This window comes from Pungitius pungitius, chromosome 11 (assembly GCF_949316345.1).
Source record: "Pungitius pungitius chromosome 11, fPunPun2.1, whole genome shotgun sequence".
In the NCBI taxonomy this organism is placed as follows: domain Eukaryota; kingdom Metazoa; phylum Chordata; class Actinopteri; order Perciformes; family Gasterosteidae; genus Pungitius; species Pungitius pungitius.
In genome coordinates, this window is record NC_084910.1 from 11,351,010 (window position 1) to 11,374,613 (window position 23,604).

Consider the following 23,604-nt stretch of genomic DNA (forward strand, 5'->3'; position numbering starts at 1 on the left):
CAGAATATTTCCCAGTCAAAAATATGCATGTTTTATGTAACGCTAACCGAGTGTTTATAATGCTATAATAGCTGACAATAAAATTGCTGCCACACATCTGCCAAAGATTTCAGCTCTGTTGGTCACCATAACATCGTTAGGACCAAATACAGCTTTTACTTTTCTGAGTAGTGAATAAGTTGTCTCTCTCTGACAAAAAATGCAATCACCTTCCATAGAAAAAAAACAAAATCATAAGTTCTAATTTTTTATATTTGAAATGCTTGTGTTCAAAGGAACATATATATGTATATATATACGTTTTTCTTTAATATTAAGCAACAATAAAACAGTTGACTGAATAGTAGAAGTGTTTAGAAGTTTATATTTATAATATATAATACATCAATTATATGCATATGTGGCATGTACACTATTATGGCCACGTAATATAAATAACACGTCTCTATGCCAAGAGGAAACTGTCTGTCATTGTGAATGTAATAATATGTTCTATTTGCCTCAGTATCAGATAAATGTAAATTTGTGTCCTCGCTGCGCCTTTCACATCTAACATTCTCCATACAGATCTTTTTCTTCCTATCTGCTCCAGTATTGGCTGTATCTCCTCAACTCTGCATTTTTATCTGATTCACTGGATGACAGGTAATCTAGCTGAAAGTTCCAACAATTGCACACAAAGAAAAAAAGCCCTGGCTGATTAAATCTGAGCAGTTATCACACTAACCATTACCTGTCAAGCCCTCCGCTTCAATCTAAGGGTGCATCAATTTTCTGAAGAGGAAATCAAGGGCAAGGAAGAAAAGCAGTGCAGATAAACAGTGACAAAGGCCTCTTTTCTGCTGCTTTTATTTATGATGGGATGTTGCTGTGCGGGGACCACGGCAAAGGCTTTATCAGACCAACTGATACATCTTTGATAGCCAGGGAGTCTTCACCCTTGATGAAGTGTTGCACTTGCCAAAGAAGATTTCAAACTCAAATGACTTTCCTTCGAAAAACCAGTGGAGATAGGGGAGTCTCTGAGAGTGAAGTGACAGACTAAACAAACAAAGACACAAGCCTGGGAGTGTGTGTGTGTGTGTGTGTGTGTGTGTGTGATTGTGTGCGTTGAGTCCTGTCTTCCAATGACGTGCAAAGCTTTTTTGTCGTGCATTATGGGAAAAGCGTGAAAATAAATAATCATTGAAAATGGGGCACTTATGCTTATTTGTCATGAAGGTGCAAAGTTATTCTGTATTTGGGTGGGACTTCTGCAATAACCTCTGCACTTTGTCTCCACATAAAGGACCACATGATTTATTTCATCCGTTTATTTTTCGGATGTTAGAGTCTATGAGAACCGTTGCTCTTTTGCATATAGACATCGGCACATATAATATATAATATCCACTGTTTTATCCAGTACATATACATTTGCACTGTTAAAGACTGAGACAATACTGAAGAAAATACACACACAAATTAAAACAATAAAGTTGTATTTTTCGTTATATCTAAGGAGAAAATAACTCCTAAAAAAAACTTTCATGGTTTACTTTAAAAAAATCTTCGGTATCTCTGTAGTCAGATGTATCATTTTCCTCAAGCAGAGACATTTTATCAGTCAACATCATTTGCATATTATGTTTACGCAAGATAAATACTACACCTCAAGTGGAGTTGTCAAATCTATATGCAGACAGCATCCTGTGTTGTGTTTATCCAAACACAACACGGGCTGTAGCTGTAAATTAATCTTTAGAGCATTGGTGATGTGTAAATAGGGTCGGTTTCATATCCCGCTGTAGATAAACACATGTTGGTTCTATTACAGTGAAACACAAAGACACAAATAATGGATTTGCTTAAATGGCCCACGTGAGTCTCTCTAAATGACATTCAGAAGAAATCCAGAAGTATCATAAAGAAATACAGCTCAACTTAAGAGTGTAATTCCTCCAGCAAATCAGTATCCACAAATGACTGAGATGTATCATACACCGTCAAAACGGCTCTTGCTTCAGCACCACTGTTGAAGCTTTATGGTGGGATGTTAAGGAAAGAGGTGGGACTCTAAGCCAACTGTCCTAATGTTGTGATAGCTTTGTGTGTAACCGTGTGTGAGCACATACTGGATATACAGGCTTAGGGCTCCCGTGACGACAGTTAACCCGAGTAGACGGAGAGGAACCATAATTAGATTCATCTACTGGTATTGACAGATGTGACAAGACTCCAGTCTGATCAATACACACACTCACCATATTGTCCCAAATACCAATAACTGTGAATATCCATCTTAACCGCATTAGTTACAGTCAAATAATTAAATGTGCGCTTTTTAAATGGATAATCTAACTGTCAGATTTTAATAAATAGATCTATTTTTGATTCACGAGAAGCAAAGATCCTAATATTTTTTTAAAGAATACTTTTTTATTGTAATTTTGTCACAATAGAAGATCTAATCAAAACATTCATCAACAACATATCCATTGTGCTAATTAAATTAAATGCCCAAGGAAGAAGAATAAAATCCTAGTGCAACCAATGTGCAAATCTAAATCTAAAAGTGCAACAAGCAGTTACTTGTAAAAAAGAACAGGTGCCTGTTTCCATTGTTTCAGTGACCCGTAAAGAGATTTTGAACTGTATTATTTATGGATATTTTAAAACATCAAAATTCCGTTTCTTTAAAAAAGTAAAAAATAACAACAAGACAGTTTATTTTTTGTAAAGAAACAGGAAGAAGCTCATATTTTCCTGAAGCCCAAACATCCTTGATCTTAATCACGTATTTGTTCTAGTTTATCAGTATGTACATGATATAGTGTTCTTGCATGGATGACTTTGGTGCACCACAACCCGCCCACAAAAAGCATTTTCCCTGCGAACATCCTCCCCTCAAACAGCGAATCCATTATTGACGATAGCAAACACTCTCCTACTCCCTGCCATTGACGTTTGACCCCCTTAGTACTTCTTTCTCTATTCAGAATCACTGATAGCTTTTTGTTTGCCATAACTGCCGCACTTATATGTTTCCACACGAGTAGTCCTGCATTGACTGACTACCTAGGAGCAATGCATATAGCCGAACAGAATCCAGCACCGTCGTTTAGCCTTTAACAACGTTGTTAAAAATCAGCTCTGTGGTGGCATCTCAGCAGCCGTCAAGGACATCGATACATATTTCTGTGCAAGCCGAGGCGGAACTTAAGATAAGACAGGTGATAATTGATCCAAACCAACGATAGGCATTGTCCTGTCAAACCATATGTCGGACGTGCTACTTTATTCTCGGTGATTATTTGTGCCTTAACCAATGGCTGAGATGTGTGTTGGCCACATGAAAATGACAATCCTGATTTGGTTGATTGATCCTGATTTTACACTTTTCATCACCTGAGCCGCTCTTACTTCCAACTGTCAAACAACGAGCCATTTGAAACTATTAATACCTCACAAACGAAAATATACTGTCTGACAACATCACAAACAACTTAATTGCAATGACATAAAAAATTGAAAGCTCAGTGAGAAGAACACACAGGACATAAAGTTAGTAAATTCGGTCATCACTGAAAAACTTGATGGTCGCCGAGGTTGTGATGGGTAATTACTCACCCTGAGCCGCCGCTGACAACAAGAGAGACGCTCATATTTGATGAATGATTCACGTGTATTTTAATTACGTCTGTCCTTTGACCTCCAGGGCAGGCTAATGTCTTTTGGGTCACCCCCCTGCACACTCACAGACAGGCACTTTCTCTTTCGCTCTCTCTCTCTGGAAACACGCGCACACACACACACACACGCACACACTCACTGGGAGAGAGGGCTACAGGAGTCCCAGTTAATGGGATTACCCCAGCGGTCCCGAGCCATCTCTAACCTCACCTCCAGGTCCCACTGTGGCAATCAGAGGCATCAGCATCCTTAACGCATCATGGAGAGTGCTTGTGATACCACGCTGTGGGGACCTCTGCTCTCTAACCTCTTAACACAGCAGCACTTTAACTGAAGTGACCTCTGCTGCTTTATAGAGCTGCCCCCAGAGGAGACCTAAACGTAACATCCACTGGGTCACGGTATAAGACACCATTAACCCGAAACCTCCGAGCCGGACTCTGAACCGGCGTGTTTAAAAATCTCTCCTCCGGCAATCACAGCGGCATCAACACCTTGTCGGTTGACCCTGTCACGCAGCAGTCCAGATGCACTTGATCTTTGATGCGCGGGTCACATCTCTAATGGATCTGTACTCGTGCGTCTGTTATATGTGTAGCTGACAATAAAAAAGACATGCTAATTTTTATGCTTCTTTGATACTGAAAACACAGGAACGGGTACACATTCCTTCTTATCCACACTCCCAACACGATTACTTAGAAATGAAGCGGAAAATGGAAGCGATTTATTAACGAGACATTAGAGGCACTTTTAATAACCTTCCCATCCTGCTCAGCAGGGAGCTGGGGATTACACCACACAGGTTTCGGTGACACCAGAAAGGAAGTTCCCCGCCGGGTGTGTGAACAGCGCAAAGGGACACAATACCCAGCCTGGGGTTCTCACATCCCGCTCTGGGCCCTCACCCCAGGGGGAAGGACAATGGGTTAAAAAGGCATGAATGTCCTGCCTATCCAGGATATAATGTAGGTGGCTGCCACTGGGTTTGAATGGCCTGACAGAGCAGCGGAGGGAGAGGCACAAAGAGCCCACAATAAAAGAGATTCCTCGGGTCAGTAAAGCATTGCATTCACTTTGGCCTCCACAGCTCACGGCCTCTCCTCTCACATTCACCTTTAGTCTAAACTGCAACAGCTATTGGATATATTTAAAACAGCAAACATATCTGTGAAGCGCAAGTGTTGTTCTATTATCTTGTATAAGACAATTCTTTATTGTCTGGAAATAGATCTTGGTCATGTAATCATTATTCAGAAACTTTCTCAGCCTCATCACTTTTTTAAAAGATGCAGTTAAGAAAAAAATGGATATTGCAGCTAGCTATGTTACGATTATACAAGCCTCAGCAGTAGTAGAAGTTGCATTGGTACAAACTGTGGTATTTAAGAGGAAGTGTTGGGCATTCATCAGAGCTTTTTAGAAAAAAAAAGATCCAGTTTAAAAAGGCAAAGTGTCACTCCCACTAAAAGTAGGGGAAGGATTAGAGGAATTCCAGAGTATAAGGTGACATTCGTGCGTGCAGAAGTGTGAGAAACAAACAGCTTGATTATGTCCTTTTGAATGTCTGTCTGCTTATAATTTGTCTAGTGTCTAGTGTATTGGAAATACGTATAGGTTAACTTCAAATTCGTCACGTTTCTAATATGTCTCAGAAATAGGGAAAGAAAACACTTATCTAATACATTTAAGTGTGTCCATTGACTGTGTGGAGAGAACAATCATTAAAATGCGTATCCGTTGTCCAATTCACTGGCCGGGACAATCAGATAATGCAAGGAGACAAGGGATGGTGCCCACACAGACACATGCCTTTACTGCACCCTTAATCTAATTAAAGCAAATAAACTTATAACTGATCTCTTCTGTGACAAAACACTGCTGTGGAAGCTAATTTGCTTCCTTGTTGTGGCTCCACAAACAGATAATACTGTTTTATTACACAAAGGTCACCAGGGAAATTAACTTCTGGGCCAGCAAATAAAAGCAAAGGCCCGGCACTCAGAATAACAAGAACATACTGATTACATTCAATCATCAAAGTCCCAGTTGGATGTGATGCTGACCTTTCTGCCGTCTTATCAGGAAATACAATATGTAAACGTAGGATGGGCCACTTACACAGAACCGTCTCTATGTTGCATTGTGGAGACAATCTAGCGAGGCAGCCAATGCAAGGCAGATTGGGCAAGTTGTCTGTTGGAAAGAAGTTTCATTTTAAAAGTTGAATAGAAATTCATGGCTTTTTTTGAGGCTTGAAGAGCTCTAAATTGGATTAAGAGCACAGCACTGAATTCCCAATGAGTGAACAAAAAAAATTGCAGTGCTTTTGTTGCCTATTCGATGGAACCAAAGTCTTAGGGGGTTATTAGTCACCCTCCATTAGACTGATAAGACAATCAAAGTTTTTCCACTGTGATGAGATGATTTGCCATATGTTGACCAAAAACAATCATTTCTGAGTATCGAGCTTCGTTGGTGGTGTTGTTTAACTCAGTTTCTCGTACAAACAGCAAGCCGGATGTTACTTGTATTGTAAACTTTCATTTCATCCCCTTTACTGGTGCAGTTATTCACTGTCTCCCTCTTTCTCCATGATTGATGCTTACAGGTCATAGCAATGCTCTTAACTCATTAGTTAGAAAGGGAAAGATGGGAGCACCCGCTGGAGTGAGATATTGCAGAAGAACAGAGGGAGCGATTTCAATGTGGAGACACAGAAACTTAGCATCAGTGTGATAATAGCCCCTGAACTATTGCATGTTTCAATCAATGAAGACAGAAGTAAATAAAAACCAGAGGGGAAGATTCACCAGCATCGATCCCAGCTCAACACAGACCTTGCTGACAATCCATGGTCTGGGCCGGTAATGCTCCCAGTCATCCACAAAATCAATGAAACTCATCCTTTCAATAGCATCCAATTATTAGCACAAAGTAAAGGCCGCCTTCCACAATAAATCAGAAAACTTTATTGATAAGAGTTGCAGACAGAAATTGAATGATAATTGGGAACGGGAATAAGTGCAATATTAAAAACAATACTATTAACAAAGTGAACTAAAGTTGCAACTTTGCAAAACCCGGTGGGATGCAGTAAAGGTATTGAACTGTTTAAGAAAAATATAAACTTTATGCACCAAAATTAAAAGTAGCCCCTGCCAGCTATTTGATGATATAATTGGATATAATGTATTCATATACAAGCAATACTTTGTAACCCCTTCATATACTGTGGAATACTTTAATGATACATTACATCTTATACACAGATAACATGCTTTGTATCTAACACCTTGGTCTGAAAAGTAACAAATAACTTCAGCTGCTAAATTAATTAGAGTAAATAGCAAATAATTTACCTTAGAAATTTAGTGGAGGAGTAAAGCATTAAGTAACAATACATTAAGCCACTCGAGGAGTTACCTTTAAAAATAAACTAAGGTCAGTATTTTGCATGTCACTTCCCAAATTACACTAATTTACTCTGGGAAATGGAAAGAAAATGCAGTTAAAAAAAACGTTGGGAATCTTTTTGCCAGGTTTTGAGTTATCTCCCTCTTTCCAAATACCAAGCAGGTCCATTGAACTTAATTTTTGGCGCTTATAACAAAGCAAATTTTAAAAAGCACACACAATGTCCCATTTTCCCAAGATTAAAAAGAATATGCCCCTGTTTACAATACCCCCCTCCCTTTTTGTTTGGCTGTGTGTTCTGTCGGTTCGGGCACATTGTTTTAGGGACAGAGACGTTCTGTATCAACATAACATGGGCAAATATACATTTAAAATACTGTCGTGAAAAGAGGCTGCTAGTGGTGAATGCTAAAATATGTTTCTTGTCATTCAGGTGGACTGGTCCCCCAGTAATCAATCCCTGCATGTTGTCAAACTGCAAACACTACATGTTTGATCCAATAATCCAGGTGTTTTTTGAGGGGGAGGGTGGGGGGGGGTGTTATACCACAGTTTACAAATTGAGATGAATATTGTAATAAATCTATACCACTAAGTAATCATCAAGACCAGATGCATGTGAACCTCTCAGGACTGTCTGGGTTTCTTCACAATTGCTGTGTAGTTTACATTAGTTGAGGGAGTATCTAATGTTCCCCTCTGCTGGCCCCCAAGTAATAACCATTAATTTCCCATTATAGTTTGTGTTAATTAAAAAATCTGCAGGTTTAATTGCCGTTAAATGTAATGATGTTAGATCTCATGTTCATGTGTTCAGCTCCACCCATCACCAGCTCGTTACTCAGACTTGCTGAATTTAATCAGATAGAGAAGGAAGACTTGTCTGTAATTATCTGAACTGCTTCATCATTTAATCTTAGTAAAAAAAAGCTCCATACACGTGCTGCAGCCTCAACTTATAATATGTCTGGTAGGGATAAATGCAGATGATTAAACAATGACAAAAACGGTATATAAGTATTCCTTTTTTGTTGTTGTTGTGTTCATTCAGAACCACTATTCATTTCTTACAACTATCAACATAATGTAAAATATAGCATAGCATAGCACAAAAAATGATTTGTGTATCAATAACGTAAAATCCAGTTACTCATAAAATAAGTAAATGCTCGATTGAATTACAGGAGATGAATTCACACCAACAAAGCAATAGCCTCAATAATTAAGCTTGCTGGCACATATTTACACTCAAAGTATCACAGGTATTAACAAGAAATGATTGGCCTTTCCCAGTGCAATGCAGTCAGATCCGCAAAGGAGTTACAATCCAGCTGTTGTGCGATTGTACACTGAACGGGACGGTTCCTAGTGTGGGAGGATCATGGGTATTACTGCGCTAATTTATGAGCCTTTTCCAAATGCCATAAATCTGCTCTGTTCAAGAACACAGTGATCAATCAACTCTTCTTCATCCAAAAATACTTTATAATTCTTGCTTCAAATGCCCGATTACTAGGCAATGTATGGTACATAAAAACATTCAATCACCACAGTCATAACTGTGGTAAAATGCATGTTGCTAAGTGCTAAGTGCGTTACACAACTAAACAAGTCAGCATTTGAGTCATCACAGACATCTAGATTTGGAACCGTTGCCAACCCACTCAACAATCTCACATCAAGAGCCTCCTTCACAGCATTGGTAATGAGATGCTGGTGGAGCACACTCGCTTGCAGTATGGTGGGGAAGAAAATCTGATTAAACAATTAGTGTCAATTAGCCCCGACCAAATCATTCTACAAACAATTGGTCTCTAGTGCCCGGCTTAATTACGAGTGACTTTCAGCTCCTTATCACGAGCCATGTCGCTCGTGATTCATGTCCGACTCACCCCTGTCCCTCAAGCATCATCAATTACACACCAGTAAACAAATATACCAGGCAAAGAATAACATTTTTTTTTTTAAAGAAATCTGTAAAAGAAAAAAGGAAATCACCCCTCCAGGTCCCAGGTGTAATTAGCATACCTCTATGAATGCTCGTCAGCTGTTGTCACTACGAGCTACAAGTGATCCAAAAAGTACGCTAAAGGACACAACAAGATAACGAGCAGAAGGTCTGGTGAGGTCAAATCAGAACAACGTTTCCGGGAAGAAAGGGGCCTGCGGGGCTGATTCTTGATTGAATACTGCCAAATGAATTCAAATATATCCGGCTACGTTTCTTTTATGACCTACACAACACAAAGGGATTTGTTTGACGGCAGTCTCTGGAGAGACGTGCTGTGCGGTTCACGGTGATAACAGGGGGGAATTTGATGTTTTCATCATGCAAAACCAAAGGCTTACATCCACAGACACATTTCAAAACGTGAGGTCAGAGTTTTTTTTATTTCAACACACAAACCCTGGCACATCTACAGCGAACATGCACAAAGCATAGAATGTGTGAAGAGGAGCGACAGCAGGCGCGATGACATGTTAAATTACCCCGGTGATGTATAGCTTAATGAACCCCTTGTGTTGATCACGCTCCACATTAATCAACAGCCATGAACAGATTCCCTTATTTTCTCAATGCTGCCATGATAAACTGCAATTTCATTTAACCTTGGACAGCAACTTTAATAGCTTCCACAGGACAACTGTCAATACTTCCCTGAGTATACAGTGATTAAATTGCAAGGCGAGAAGTGTGTCCCAGCTTCCTCCTCATTCTCATCCTGCTTCTGCCTCTCTTAAAACCACCACCTCCCCCCCGCCCCCCCTCTCCCTCCCCGCTCCCCTCCTCTGTCACTTCACTTCAAATCACAATTTGTACTTTCACACTTCGCACAGCCCAAACTCAAAATAAACATCTTTTGACTGATTTTTACATGATATATCTTTATTTACTTAATAAATGTACTTTAAGCAGGGAAACAACATTGTAGAAGCAGACAACTTTTGCAGTTGTTGCTGTCGGTCTATTTTTTATTTTTTTACTCTGTAGCAAATAACGCATACCTTCACTTTTAACGAACCTCGTTGGGCTCGTTCATCATTGCAACTTTGTTCCCCAAAACTCGAAAAGTAAAAAACAGGCTGTACTATTATGTCAAAGACGTGAGCGCTCAACCGAGCTTATTTCTATCTCACTTACTTCAGATTTTCGGTGTTGTCCGTGAGCTCATTGGACAGGATGGAACAAGATGGTGACAGGCGGTGACCTGAGCCCTGTCATAATGATTTTCTGTGATATCCTCCACCCTTGTCAATTTAGCATAAATTATCAGCCATGAAAGGTCTGCTGGCTGATTAAAACCAATTGTCTGGGTAGAGAAGGACAAGGCAACCTCTTTATTATATGATAAACTAAGTTAATGGAAGAAGACAATCTCCCCTCTGGGAAATCGGACTGACTCTTAATTAAAGCATTGTGTTTTCTCTGCTGGATAGAAGGGCCTTTCTATTGCTCCAATAAGCACTTGAATGAAAGTTTAGGGATTATGTTGATGATCTTAAACTAAACTCAGGAGTGGAAAAAAATACGTACTTATATTCATTCGGTGTGAATTCCCGACAAGACGAGAAAAAGGATCACTTAAATCTGCAGCTTCGCAAATGTAATCAACGCCAATCAGGTGATACTTGCCGCCAAAAAAATAATGCAACTGTGTGCATTAACAGATTTGTTTATCAAAAACACACGCCTGACACTTGGTAATTACACTTGATCTCAAAACACATTATCACCTTCGGAGAACATGTTTCATTATCACATCCGCAGCTGAAAAGATTCCAACTTGCGTGTCATACGTTCAGCAGGAGAAAGTCAGCTTCCTCTCCAGCGAGGGAACAATGCAAGCTCGCCTCACTCTTGTGCTGCGCGGACATAAGAGAAAAGCAAACATTTTTCTGTTCTGCGCCTCTCGTTGGTTTCCTCCACCCACACTCGAGAGGTGACAGGCGTACACCCCGAACTTCCACAGCAAGAATGCCTCCAGGAGGATAATTGCTGAAACTTGAAGAGCCAGGGCTAATCCAACCCAGTCTCCAAAAAAAGCGTGAAATGGCTACGTTGGTCCACCGTGATAAACGTAGTCATGTTACGTTTTCCCCCAAAATAACGTTACTATGTTACGTTTCTTTTGGCCCATTCATTTACATTGCTTTGCAAATAGGTCACGTGACTATCAAGTTTCCCGGTAGCGAAAAGAAAAACATGGCGGACGGTCAGCATAATCTCCGTGAAAAACACAATATTTTAAGAAAGCATCAGCATTTGTATGCATTTCGATGGCATTTCTAGCGAGAAGTATGCGTTATTCTTTCATAATCTTCTATCAGAGACTGTAGAAGACCTTCCGTTTATTCGTTTCTGCGAAGATTTGAGTGTCCCTTTGGCAAAGCGTGGCTACGCAACGCCTTTAACGGCGCATTATTAAAAAAACACTTCCAGTGGGGGCGTAAAGAGGCGTTCAGCCTTAAAGCCACTAATCGCCAAACAAAACAAACTCAAAGCACTCGAATCACATTATGACTTTTTAAACATAAATTCCGTTATTTTTATGAGTTTTCAATGAAAGAATGCATCATTTCCGGGGGTAGGCATGCCCGGGACATCCCGAATTATGGGCAATTTTGATTTGTCCAGCTTTTTGACAGCTCCAGTCCCGACTTCCAATCACAGCCTCCTAAATCAATGACGCGCCTAAAACTCTCGGTTCGAACATTACGTCTTGTTTACATGGGAAAGGGGGGCGGGGCTTCGCCCTCAGAGCGGAGCGTCATTTCTCGCTCCACACGTCTCCTCTTTTTACTGGCCAGGAAAACGGGCGATCTATCCCACGTGGGTCTGGCTCCATTCCATTGGCTCTGACGAATCCATAGAGAGGCGGGACTTATCATTTTCCCGGCAAACGGAGAGATTTGAGCTGCATTGCTTCCACTGTGCGTGAAGTGGCCGTGAGGCCTCCACTAAAGTCTCTCTCTATTTGTTCTGCTTTACTCAATAAAAGTAAAACCTTTACAGATATACTGTCCACACACTAGGCTAACATAATGGAGACTTCCAGGCTTCGTCCTTTATGTTTTATGGGGATAAAGCCCCTGTAAGTAGTTTTTTCCCAAGCAAATCTGAGTTTCTTCTTTTTTTGTGTGTCCCATACAAATATCAAAATATATATACTGATTTTCACATCCAAACACACTCACTTATGTTCCCTTTTATCATGACAACAAGAAATTTCAAGATATACCTTTTGCTTTCATAAATCATACAGTTTTAGTGTGTAAATGCCCAGCAGTGTACGGTCCGAGGGCCCCTATCGGGCCACTTGTTAGATGGGTTTGATGGGTTACCGACTAAAATATATGCCCCCACCCCCTAACTTGATTTAGGTCTGTTGCCTCAGGGTAACTTGTAAATATAATAAGTCAAACAAGCAATGTAATCATTAAGAAAGTAGTGCATTTTGAGCACATTAACCACAAATGGATTCAAACATAAATTCAAAAATATTAAACAAAGAAATGAAATGACCAACACTGTATGTACAAAATCCACATACAAAACATGTAAACTTAAAGGGCTTGTTTGTGTCAAATTTTATGGCATACACATTCAACTGGCCTACAATAACCTGAAGAATGTCTTAAAATACTGAAGGGGGGGACATGATATCATTAGAAATGTTATGCCAGAGGGAGCACAGAATGTATTGTGGGGTGTTCAACAAGGAGGATTTTCAACCTCTACTATGTCTCCATCCTCATCTTGATCGACAGACTCACTGTCACTATCATCAGACATGCGTTATCCTAGTTTTAGTGTGTAAATGCAATTTCCAGCATGAGACCTAAAAAACGCCTACAGGAATAAAAGGGTTAAACCAGATACAACTTGCTTGTTTGACTTATTTGACTTATTATATTTACAAGTTTCCCTGAGGCAGTTAGGGGGTGGGGGCATAAATTTTAGTCAGTAACCCATCCAACCCATCTTAAAACTCAGTCGAAGGAGTCTAACGCCGGAGTCACAGGGTGCAACAAAACTCTGTAGTGAAAAAAGTGAAGGCCGAGGCATGCTGGGTGAGGTGCGATCCCGGCCCTTTTGGGACAGTGTTGTGCCTGAACGCGTTCATAAACTTGTTGATATTTTGGGCGAACGTGAACTCAACGTACTGTATTAATGCCCGATGAACGTCACTGTTCTCGTTCATTCTGGTGTCTATGAACGGCGCGTTCGTTCAGCTTAACATCGTTCAATGGGGTACCAGATTTCTATAGAAAACACACCATAAACGCGCATTAATAAGTGTAGCAAAGAGGCGGCGTATAATAATTTTAAAGAGTTTATGAAGTTACTGACAAGGTCGGTGAGGATGGGAGGAATCTGACCTTTCTTTGCAAACATTTGCACCTTAATGATTACTGTCCTGTTTTTCTTTTAATAATTCCTTATTTAAAAAAGACCATTTAAGCAGCATGTGTTTGAGAATGTAGTGTAGGGGTAAACTCTGCAACTGCTGCTAGTGTGGAGTGAATAGACAGCAACATAGCATCAAAGAATCATTAGGGAAATGCTGTCCCCTCAATGCTAATGTAAACCCTGGTTGGATAAGGATTCAAATTGGATAAGAAGATTAAATCTGATGCATCGCTTCAGTGTTAAAACTGATAAAATAATTGCTGTCTGTGGTTCTGGGCTGTGGCAATAATTTAAAAAAAAAATAGCTCGCAGCAACGTATGGAAAAAAAGAACTGAACTAGTTCATTTTTTGGAACCGTGAACTTAGTTCAAATATTTTGAATTATGAACTGAACTAGTTCCTTTTTAAAATTTGTAAACTAAACTTTGAACTAGTTAATGTAGAAAGTAAACTTTCCCAACACTGGCTATAGGACCCCGGAAGATGATGAACTATGCCTGGGAAGGGCGAAGCCATGCCGGTACGAGCATGATGTGCAAATTAGTCGTCAGATCAAAGTATAGTAGTGATAGACTAATCGAACCATCTAACAAGTGGCCCGATAGGGGCCCCCGGACCGTACACTGCTGGGCATTTACACACTAAAACTGTCATATTTATGAAAGCAAAAGGTATATCTTGAAATTTCTTGTTGTCATGATAAAAGGGAACATAAGTGAGTGTGTTTGGATGTGAAAATCAGTATATATATTTTGATATTTGTATGGGACACACAAAAAAAGAAGAAACTCAGATTTGCTTGGGAAAAAACTACTTACAGGGGCTTTATCCCCATAAAACATAAAGGACGAAGCCTGGAAGTCTCCATTATGTTAGCCTAGTGTGTGGACAGTATATCTGTAAAGGTTTTACTTTTATTGAGTAAAGCAGAACAAATAGAGAGAGACTTTAGTGGAGGCCTCACGGCCACTTCACGCACAGTGGAAGCAATGCAGCTCAAATCTCTCCGTTTGCCGGGAAAATGATAAGTCCCGCCTCTCTATGGATTCGTCAGAGCCAATGGAATGGAGCCAGACCCACGTGGGATAGATCGCCCGTTTTCCTGGCCAGTAAAAAGAGGAGACGTGTGGAGCGAGAAATGACGCTCCGCTCTGAGGGCGAAGCCCCGCCCCCCTTTCCCATGTAAACAAGACGTAATGTTCGAACCGAGAGTTTTAGGCGCGTCATTGATTTAGGAGGCTGTGATTGGAAGTCGGGACTGGAGCTGTCAAAAAGCTGGACAAATCAAAATTGCCCATAATTCGGGATGTCCCGGGCATGCCTACCCCCGGAAATGATGCATTCTTTCATTGAAAACTCATAAAAATAACGGAATTTATGTTTAAAAAGTCATAATGTGATTCGAGTGCTTTGAGTTTGTTTTGTTTGGCGATTAGTGGCTTTAAGGCTGAACGCCTCTTTACGCCCCCACTGGAAGTGTTTTTTTAATAATGCGCCGTTAAAGGCGTTGCGTAGCCACGCTTTGCCAAAGGGACACTCAAATCTTCGCAGAAACGAATAAACGGAAGGTCTTCTACAGTCTCTGATAGAAGATTATGAAAGAATAACGCATACTTCTCGCTAGAAATGCCATCGAAATGCATACAAATGCTGATGCTTTCTTAAAATATTGTGTTTTTCACGGAGATTATGCTGACCGTCCGCCATGTTTTTCTTTTCGCTACCGGGAAACTTGATAGTCACGTGACCTATTTGCAAAGCAATGTAAATGAATGGGCCAAAAGAAACGTAACATAGTAACGTTATTTTGGGGGAAAACGTAACATGACTACGTTTATCACGGTGGACCAACGTAGCCATTTCACGCTTTTTTTGGAGACTGGGTTGGCTAATCCTAAGTACTTCACTTTGTATGACTGCCTCGCCCGCCTGTCTCTCAGGCCGCCGCTCACGCTGACAAAGTGCAATGCTCAGTGAAAGTCAATAGGAAGACCTCGTGGCTCACAAATACGCCATTCGAGCCAAATGGCGGCAAACTACACCGTTATCGCTGTTTATCATAAACAGCCTGCATTTGAAACACTCTAATCTATCACCTCGGATGGGCAAACAAGTGGCCTGGGAAATACAGATCATAACATCCAACAAGGCCAAACGACAACTGCCAAAATGAATAATTCAACTCATTTTATTTTGATAATAAGTAGACAGACTTTGGTTGAGAGAGAGATGGATTGTGCATTAGCAGCGTCAGGAGGGCAGAACTGGCTGCGATATATAAAATACAACTATAAAGTCTTGGACCGAGAATTTCCCTGCTGCTGCCGTCAGGCGTGCTCTGACTGATGAATCATTAGCACCCCGTCTTGACATATTTGCGTGACAAGACCCATCGTACGGCACCGACAGAAAATCTGAGGATGTTAGTAATTTAACACACAATTATCTTAATATAGAGAGGCAAATTGCACCCATCCAAATTACCACTTACATGGTTTCCATGTAAACCAACAACATGGCAACCGTGAACAAAGAAGCCAGTCCCGAGGGGTTGTTAAGAATAACAAGCAACTTTAAATTTGAGCTTTCAAACAGCCTGATGAGCCCGACAAGCTAATTTTTATGATTCCATTTTACGTGGGTGTTATAAATATATAACGTTTTGACCAAAGGGAGGTGATTAACAGCTTCTTGTCTCGATTTTTGCTCCCGTCAGACACAACTTAAAAAGCAGGAGAAAGTTTTTTCGGGGCGGCTCTCTCCATTCATCCCAGGGGGAACCAGATGCTCCCGTCCAACCAGACAAAGCCGGGAACAGCTGCCTGATCGATACCCGACAAAGGCTCAGAGGTTAGAGCAGTCAAAAGATTGTTAACTAGCCATTTTATTTGCCAGACATTTATATCATTGTTTATGGTTCAGTGCACCCCTTCAGAACAGGCCATGCTGCACACCTGGGCTTGGAACACTTTCAGACCCCCCCCCCCCTTTCATGACCCCATACACCCTTTCCAAGTTTGATAAGATACTGATAAATAGATTAGTAGGGTTATTTTGTCTATTTTTTTTAGCACGCATAATTAATATGTTACTTTCGTCATTGTCAGCAGCCTGTTTGAAATACATCCTACTTGCTATCGATATAAAGGCTTTAGAAAAAAGGATCAATATTGGTAGATTTCAGGCAGAGGGCAGTGCGTAGTGTGCATTGATGGCGATGTAGGTGTATTGGCCGATTTTGGCACATTCCTGCATAGGTGCATTCATGTTTGTGTTTAATTTGAGTGTTGGTTTGCATGTCATCCCAGCCGGCAACACATGGCTTTGTGGCCCCCGCTCTGGCTCGTGTTGCAAGTGTCCATGCAGGCTGGCGGAGAAGGGAGACCCTCTCTGTGGCTCACCCAGGCGGAGAGGGGCTTCCTGCACATCTTTTGTCACACCATTTGGGCCCTTGTGTCTGTGGCTGCCCCGCTCCGGACCCACTTGGCAGCTCAAAGCGCAGACGGACATCTGCTCTTTCCAACCTCCTGGCGAAGAGAGAAAAACCAAAACGAAGCGACCTTGCTCCCTTAGTCTCTGCGCACTTTACAGTTACACATGCAGAGCCTGTGGGGACAGTAGAAATGTTTTGATGCAGAAACAAGTAAAGTCACATATTCACTCTGATCGGATGGGAGATAATCTGTCGAGTTAGGGTTAGGGTTTTAACCATGCACCCTATATGTTTCTATTTTTAAATAATTATGCAGGAAAGAAAGGAGTATAAGCAACAGCCATCTGCTAATTGCTTATGAAAGCAAGAAGTGATTACCTCAGTTTTTTCCCAGATTTTTTAATAAAAAGGAAAAACCTTACTATATAGAATTGCTATGTAAATTTCCACATTAAAGTATGTCCGTGCATCTCTGGCTTGACTCCTTTCTCCTGGATCTCTAAGCGGAGTGAGTCTGCAGCACGCAATATTGAACCCACTTTGTTCGTGCTCAGCGGCCCAGAATAACTCGGTCATTATGGTGGCGAAAGGGACAGGTTTTGAGTTTGATTTCATGATGGTAATATAGCCCGTGTGTGTAGGAGAAGAAAGCCTTCAATGGGGACATCTGTCCAATGCGGCTTACAGTTACAGACGCCCGATAAGAACAACCTGTGCACAACATGTGAACCAACACCCGGTCTGCTGAACGCAACAGGCAAAAAGAAAGTGGGGTTGTTTTTATTTTAGAAGTAGTGCGCAACGAATAAATTAGACACTCGCATCTCAACGTGCACGCGGATTAAATATATCTTGTACCTCTGCAGCTCCAGCAGCGAAACGTTTCCCCTTCGTGCAGTTATCACGCTGACCTCTGACATCCTTCTTGCTGCTCTGATCGCTTGGTAATTTGTCACAAGAGGCCGACATGTCCCCTGTAGATATACCTTCCTCTCCAAATGCGTAAAATCACTATTGCGCATAATATTGTGATGCCATCCCATCTGAGAGGAAGAGGAAAGGGGGGGGGGGGACCAGTTTGATTGCAGGTGTTTAATTGTTAATGTGGGAAATGTAATCTCGAATTATATAAACATGTAATACTCGGATCTCCTGAGAGATGTTAGCGGTTCGGTGTAGTGGAAACAGGGCACTGCGGATCTTTTCTAAGTTATTCCTTATTGAATTGCCGGTGAAACGTTTATCTGGCATGGTTCATGATCACACCGACAGCAGGAGATGTTGTGTTTTATTCTGCTGAGAGCAAACGTCGAGGGTCAATCAATGCACTACGGAGCGGCGCTGCACGGTATGTAGGTATTATTCTCGGCATTACTATGTCCAATTGAATTTGCCTTTAAACGCTGTTACATGTTTTTTTTTTGTGATTGTTTAGTTTGACGGAAATAAAAAAATGAATGAGCTGAAAACAGATCGATGGAAGTCCGTTCTTATCTCCAACATCAATAAGGCAAGCGAGGGTGTGTTTCTCCGTTTATCTAAAATCTCTCCTTGCTTTCATATGAGTGTAAAGCTTATTGTGATTTCATTTTGGATTTCTCTGAAACAATCAAATCGACACATTTGAGAACAAACGCTCGTAGATTTAAATTTAAAGAATAACTTAAAATACACATATATTGTGATACTGATTCGAACAAACGTTATACAATTATTAAAACGGTCTCTAAACGCGGAGCAATAACACATTTGCTGTAACAATAATTATCACGGTCTAACCTTTTTTTGGGGGGGCTGTTTTGTATTAGCTCATTTTTTACACTTGAGGGTAAAGCAGTGTAAATTAATCCAAAATGCTGGTGTCCAATCCTAGAAACACAGGAATTAATCAGATAGTCCATCTATCACGCTGTGCAATAAAGGAAGCGACATGGGTTAGGCAGATGATGTGATGAATAATCTCTGGTCGTTTTAATTAACTTTTCCCTGTCCTGTAATGACCAAGCTGGTCAACAGACCCGGTCAATAAGCATGTTAATATCAAACAAATAAAACTGCGGATGATTAAAAACCTCCTGCGTTATTAAATTTGAAATTCAAATGAAATGTATGGTCCCAGTGCGCACTGCATGCTAATAGTGCCCACGGAGTCCCAGGGTTCAACGCGCGTTTTACCTCCAAGTTCTTATTATGTAACAGGAGCTTCCTCCGCACGTTTAACTAAATGTCACCGAGCAAAGAGATGAACCGATTCTATTGAGCGGCCGTACCATTTTATTTTAAGTCTGAGTGAGTGCAATACATTACTTCAATAAATACTCCCAGTTAGCAGGGGGCACCGACAGTATCTTTTGCCGACAAATCATTTTTGAATTTGGTCCATGTGAGGCTGAAAATGCTCAAAAGTCACTGACCCCCATCCTCATCTTCTTCGTCATTTGTTTCAGACTAATAGGGAGCATAATAAACGGAATGCGTCATCTACCATTTTTAATCAAAACTGTTAAGATAATTGAACGCAATTACAGTCATGTGAAAGTTTGAGACGTTTCAATAAGTTAAAAAACGGAACAATGCAGCCCTTATATCTTGTGTAATAGTTTGTGGATATTAATTCCTGAGAAGTTAAAAGTGAAAAATCCCGCAGGGCTATTTGTGCCGGGATAGGCTTCTAATGTCAGGGACATGGGGGGTGGGGGGGGGGGGGTACATAAGGAAACTTACAATAAAACTCCTGAGCAGCTTAAAAGGAAAAGGGGATGCGCTGAAGTAAATACACTCGAATGCATGAACTGCAGTTGACCCAGTTAGAGTTCTAGCGGTGTGTATATCAATAGGGAATTAGTTTACATTTGGAGGTGAGAGGACCTGAGTAGGCCAGCCCTCAGGACCGCTGAAGACAAGCCTGATTTAAAACAAATTAAAAATAGAAACTGAACTTTTAAACGAATTTCACTTTTATTGCGCGTGGGTCGCGGTGTCGTCGCAGTTTACCTCCATTTTCCTTTCACCGCCAGCCACATCACCAAGCGCACCTCATAAACCCCGCTTTCCCCTCACATTTATGGAACGTGATGTTCTGTAAAATTTCAATAAGTGGCCCCCTAATTCCTCCTTCCTAATTCACTCTGATTTAACTTTACCTTCCTTCCGCTGTCTTTTATTATGGAGGGGGCGGAGGTGGGAGGGGGTGGAGGAGGGTGGAGGAGGGTGGAAAGCTGTCTGAGGCGCTCCATTGATGACCTCACTGTAGTGTGTGGCGGTGCGGCGGGACGCAGCAGCTGATTGGTCGCCCGTGTCACAGCGGCACTTCAAAGCCGGAGAGGAGCCTACAATTGTAGAAGAATGGGCGGAACACATCATTGTATTGCACACCTCTAAAAAAAACAGTGCTCTGATTCATAAATATAAAAAGATCCTCTGAGGAGGGCAGTGTTTTTGTGTGATGGCAACTTCACTTCTAGGGGTGAGTCGAAAGGACTTTCTTTCTGGTTTAATTAGTTCTTGCCATTGTCCGGCGGAGGGGGGGGAGGGAGGGATTAAACTTACTGCGGCCGCAAAGTGCGTTTAGTTTTATTTTCAGCAAGTGCTTCGTATGAGAAAGCTGAGGCTCTGTAGACGGGATAGGAGTCTGACCCGGTGCTCTAAACACGCATGTTTTTCATCCGTGTCCCGTTTTCATGCATTCGTAAGCGCCGCGCGTCGCGTTTTGGTTGTCTACTTTCTGTTGGTCAAGGTAGGAAATTGATAAAAGGCTACTCTATGCTGTGTTTGATTGCTTTAAAACCCAATACGAAGCAAACGATTTGTTAAACCAGCTGTTTTGCGATCTTACCGTTATGGTTCGAGCTGAAATACTGCATAGAAAATGTCTCTGAATAACTAGTCAAACTTGTCCCACTGCTCAGTCACTCACAGCCTTTCTTGTTCTTTCAGGAGGAGCCGAGATTAGGATCGACTCCTTTAGCCATGTTAGCTGCAACATGTAATAAAATTGGGAGTCCGAGCCCTTCACCGTCCACCATTTCGGATAATTCGTCCTCGTTTGGGAAAGGCTTCCACCCGTGGAAAAGAGCCGCTGCGAGCAGCTGCAGCCTCGGGTCCGGCCTTTCCGGCTTCGGGGTGTCCCGCAATGGATCCGGCATCTCGGACTCTTTCGGCACAAACACCTCTACCGGATCCAGCGCCTTTTCCCTCACGTCTGGTGCCTCATCCGGCTCACACTTTGGAAACGATTATTCGGTTTTCCAAGCGTCGGTTTCCGGCAGCTCTCAAGAAGCCAGCCACCAGCCGGTTTTCATCTCGAAAGTGCACACCTCAGTGGACAGTTTGCAAGGCATATATCCGAGAATGAGCGTTGCGCATCCCTACGATTCCTGGTTCAAGTCGTCCCATCCCGGGATCCCCACGGGAGAGGTTGGGACCTCCGGAGCCTCGGCGTGGTGGGACGTGGGAGCGGGTTGGATCGATGTTCAGAACCCTAACGGAGCGGCACTACAGACGTCCTTGCATTCCGGTGGACTCCAGAGCTCCTTGCACTCTCCTCTGGGCGGATATAATTCCGATTACTCGACTTTAAGTCACTCGGCTTTCAGTACAAGTCCATCTCCGCACATGTTGACAACCAGCCAGCACCTGATGGACGGTTTCAAGCCGGTGTTGTCATCTTACCCGGACACGAGCCCCTCTCCGTTAGCCGGGGCGGGGGGCACTATGCTCTCCGGGGGTCCACCTGCATCTTTAGCGGGGTCTCCGAGGTCATCCGCGCGCCGGTACTCTGGCAGAGCCACGTGCGACTGTCCGAACTGCCAGGAGGCGGAGAGACTGGGACCGGCCGGCGCCAGCCTGCGGAGGAAAGGTCTCCACAGTTGTCACATCCCCGGCTGCGGGAAGGTTTACGGGAAAACGTCGCACCTAAAGGCGCACCTGAGGTGGCACACCGGCGAGAGGCCGTTCGTGTGCAACTGGCTCTTTTGCGGCAAGAGGTTCACGCGCTCCGACGAGCTCCAGCGACATTTACGCACGCACACCGGGGAGAAACGGTTCGCCTGTCCGGTATGCAACAAGAGATTTATGCGCAGCGATCACCTGAGCAAACACGTAAAGACTCACAGCGCCGGAGGATCCGGAGGCTCTGGCTCCGGTGGCAGCGGAGGGAAGAGGGGTAGTGATACCGACAGCGAGCACAGTGCGCCGGGAAGCCCCCCGTGCCATTCCCCTGACCTGTTGCACCCACCTGAGTCCACCCAGGGGGTGGGCATGAACGGCCTCTAAGACTACTCGGTGAAGTAAAAACTGTGTAAAACAAGTGTCGGGATGGAGTTGTCCCAGGGGACACGGAAGTGGACATACTTTGGTGTATGCAAAAAGCTTCACAATGAGAAAATAGGCCTGTTCGATTTCTTGACCTTTTTAAGACTACTAATTACTTACATAGCTGTTCCATCAGAAACGTCTCATTAATAGACTACATCTGCGGTGTGGAAGCATAATCGAGTTATTGTGGGGACACTGGAACAGGGCACAACTGAAACTTTTTTTTTTGTAATCCGATATTGAATTCTACCTTTTTTGTTTTATTTCCCAGCATAAGAGGAGCAAATTATATAAACACTGCTGTAAAAAAAAGGTCTGCTAAGTTGTTCTTCTTCTGTCATACATATTATTCAAAACCAAACCCTGGCACTTTATTATCGAGCAGCAAAACGTATCATCTGTGTCCCTGTGGATGGACTGCTCGGTAGGAACAAATACCTGTAGAGTGTGGTCAGATACGGGATGGATAGTTTCGTTTTATCCTGTCTGATCATATCAAGCGTTTGATAACGGAGGAGCAGCTGTAGGTTTATATCACAGATTGCCATTCAACAGCCTACAGTGCGCGCGCAGAGTTTGTAAGGAGACCAGTTGAGGCTGCTTCTACTTTGCTGCAAAATGTGTTGTACATAATGAGAAATGTAGTTTAGAATAATTACAGCCCGATGTAAAGGTGAGTAATGTATTTGTCCGGGAGACGATTTTGTATAGGTATTTCTAGTTGTATATGGACTCTAGTAAATATTTGAAAATATACGAAAATGTACTTGGATTTTTGTTTGACATGATATGAAATGTATTGTGGGGAGTTATATTTAACCACGAGTTTTTCCTTGTAATTAGGGGGTCTATCATTAGGCGCACTTTGAATTTATTTGTGAGGTTTTGAAATCGTTTACTGTTTGCCCACTCATTTAATTTAAGTAAGCATGTTGTAAAGTGATTTTAATTTTACAATGATATTTTTTCCCCTCCGAGAATGGCTTTTTATGTGAGCCAATCAATAAAGTCAGTATGAATTCAGAAGCAGTGGATTGACTCCGTTTCTTTGAGTGTTGAGTCGATTAAAACGATTGAATGGCAGACGAGGAAGTTTAGAAATGGTCATAATGATTGGAATGTACTATTCTATATGAACATAGTGTAATTTTAATGAATTAACGGCGATGTTGCGTTTCATCTGGTGGTCTTTAAATGTGTCTGTTTTCAGTGGGATCAGAGGCCTTCAGCACGGTCGAGGCCTCGCTCAGAAATTAGTTTACACATTAATAATACAATGAAACTATTTAATGCTTTTAATAAACTCTAGGTCAGTGTTGTACAAATTTATATCCAGGCACCATGCCCAAGTTT

The 23,604-nt window shown here is 42.0% G+C and overlaps 1 protein-coding gene across 2 annotated transcripts; it reads left to right on the forward strand.

The window, feature by feature from the left end:
• The first annotated feature begins 20,277 nt into the window (after positions 1 to 20,277).
• sp8b (sp8 transcription factor b) lies at positions 20,278 to 23,410 on the forward strand. 2 transcript variants are annotated; one of them, XM_037455142.2, is made up of 2 exons: positions 20,278 to 20,401; positions 20,872 to 23,410. In XM_037455142.2, the coding sequence occupies exons 1-2, from the start codon at positions 20,381 to 20,383 to the stop codon at positions 22,207 to 22,209; spliced, it is 1,359 nt and encodes a 452-aa protein (XP_037311039.1). In that variant the 5' UTR covers positions 20,278 to 20,380; the 3' UTR covers positions 22,210 to 23,410. The 2 variants fall into 2 exon arrangements, with proteins under 2 accessions (XP_037311039.1, XP_037311038.1); XM_037455141.2 differs by lacking the exon at positions 20,278 to 20,401 and adding an exon at positions 20,528 to 20,671.
• Positions 23,411 to 23,604: the final 194 nt, after the last annotated feature.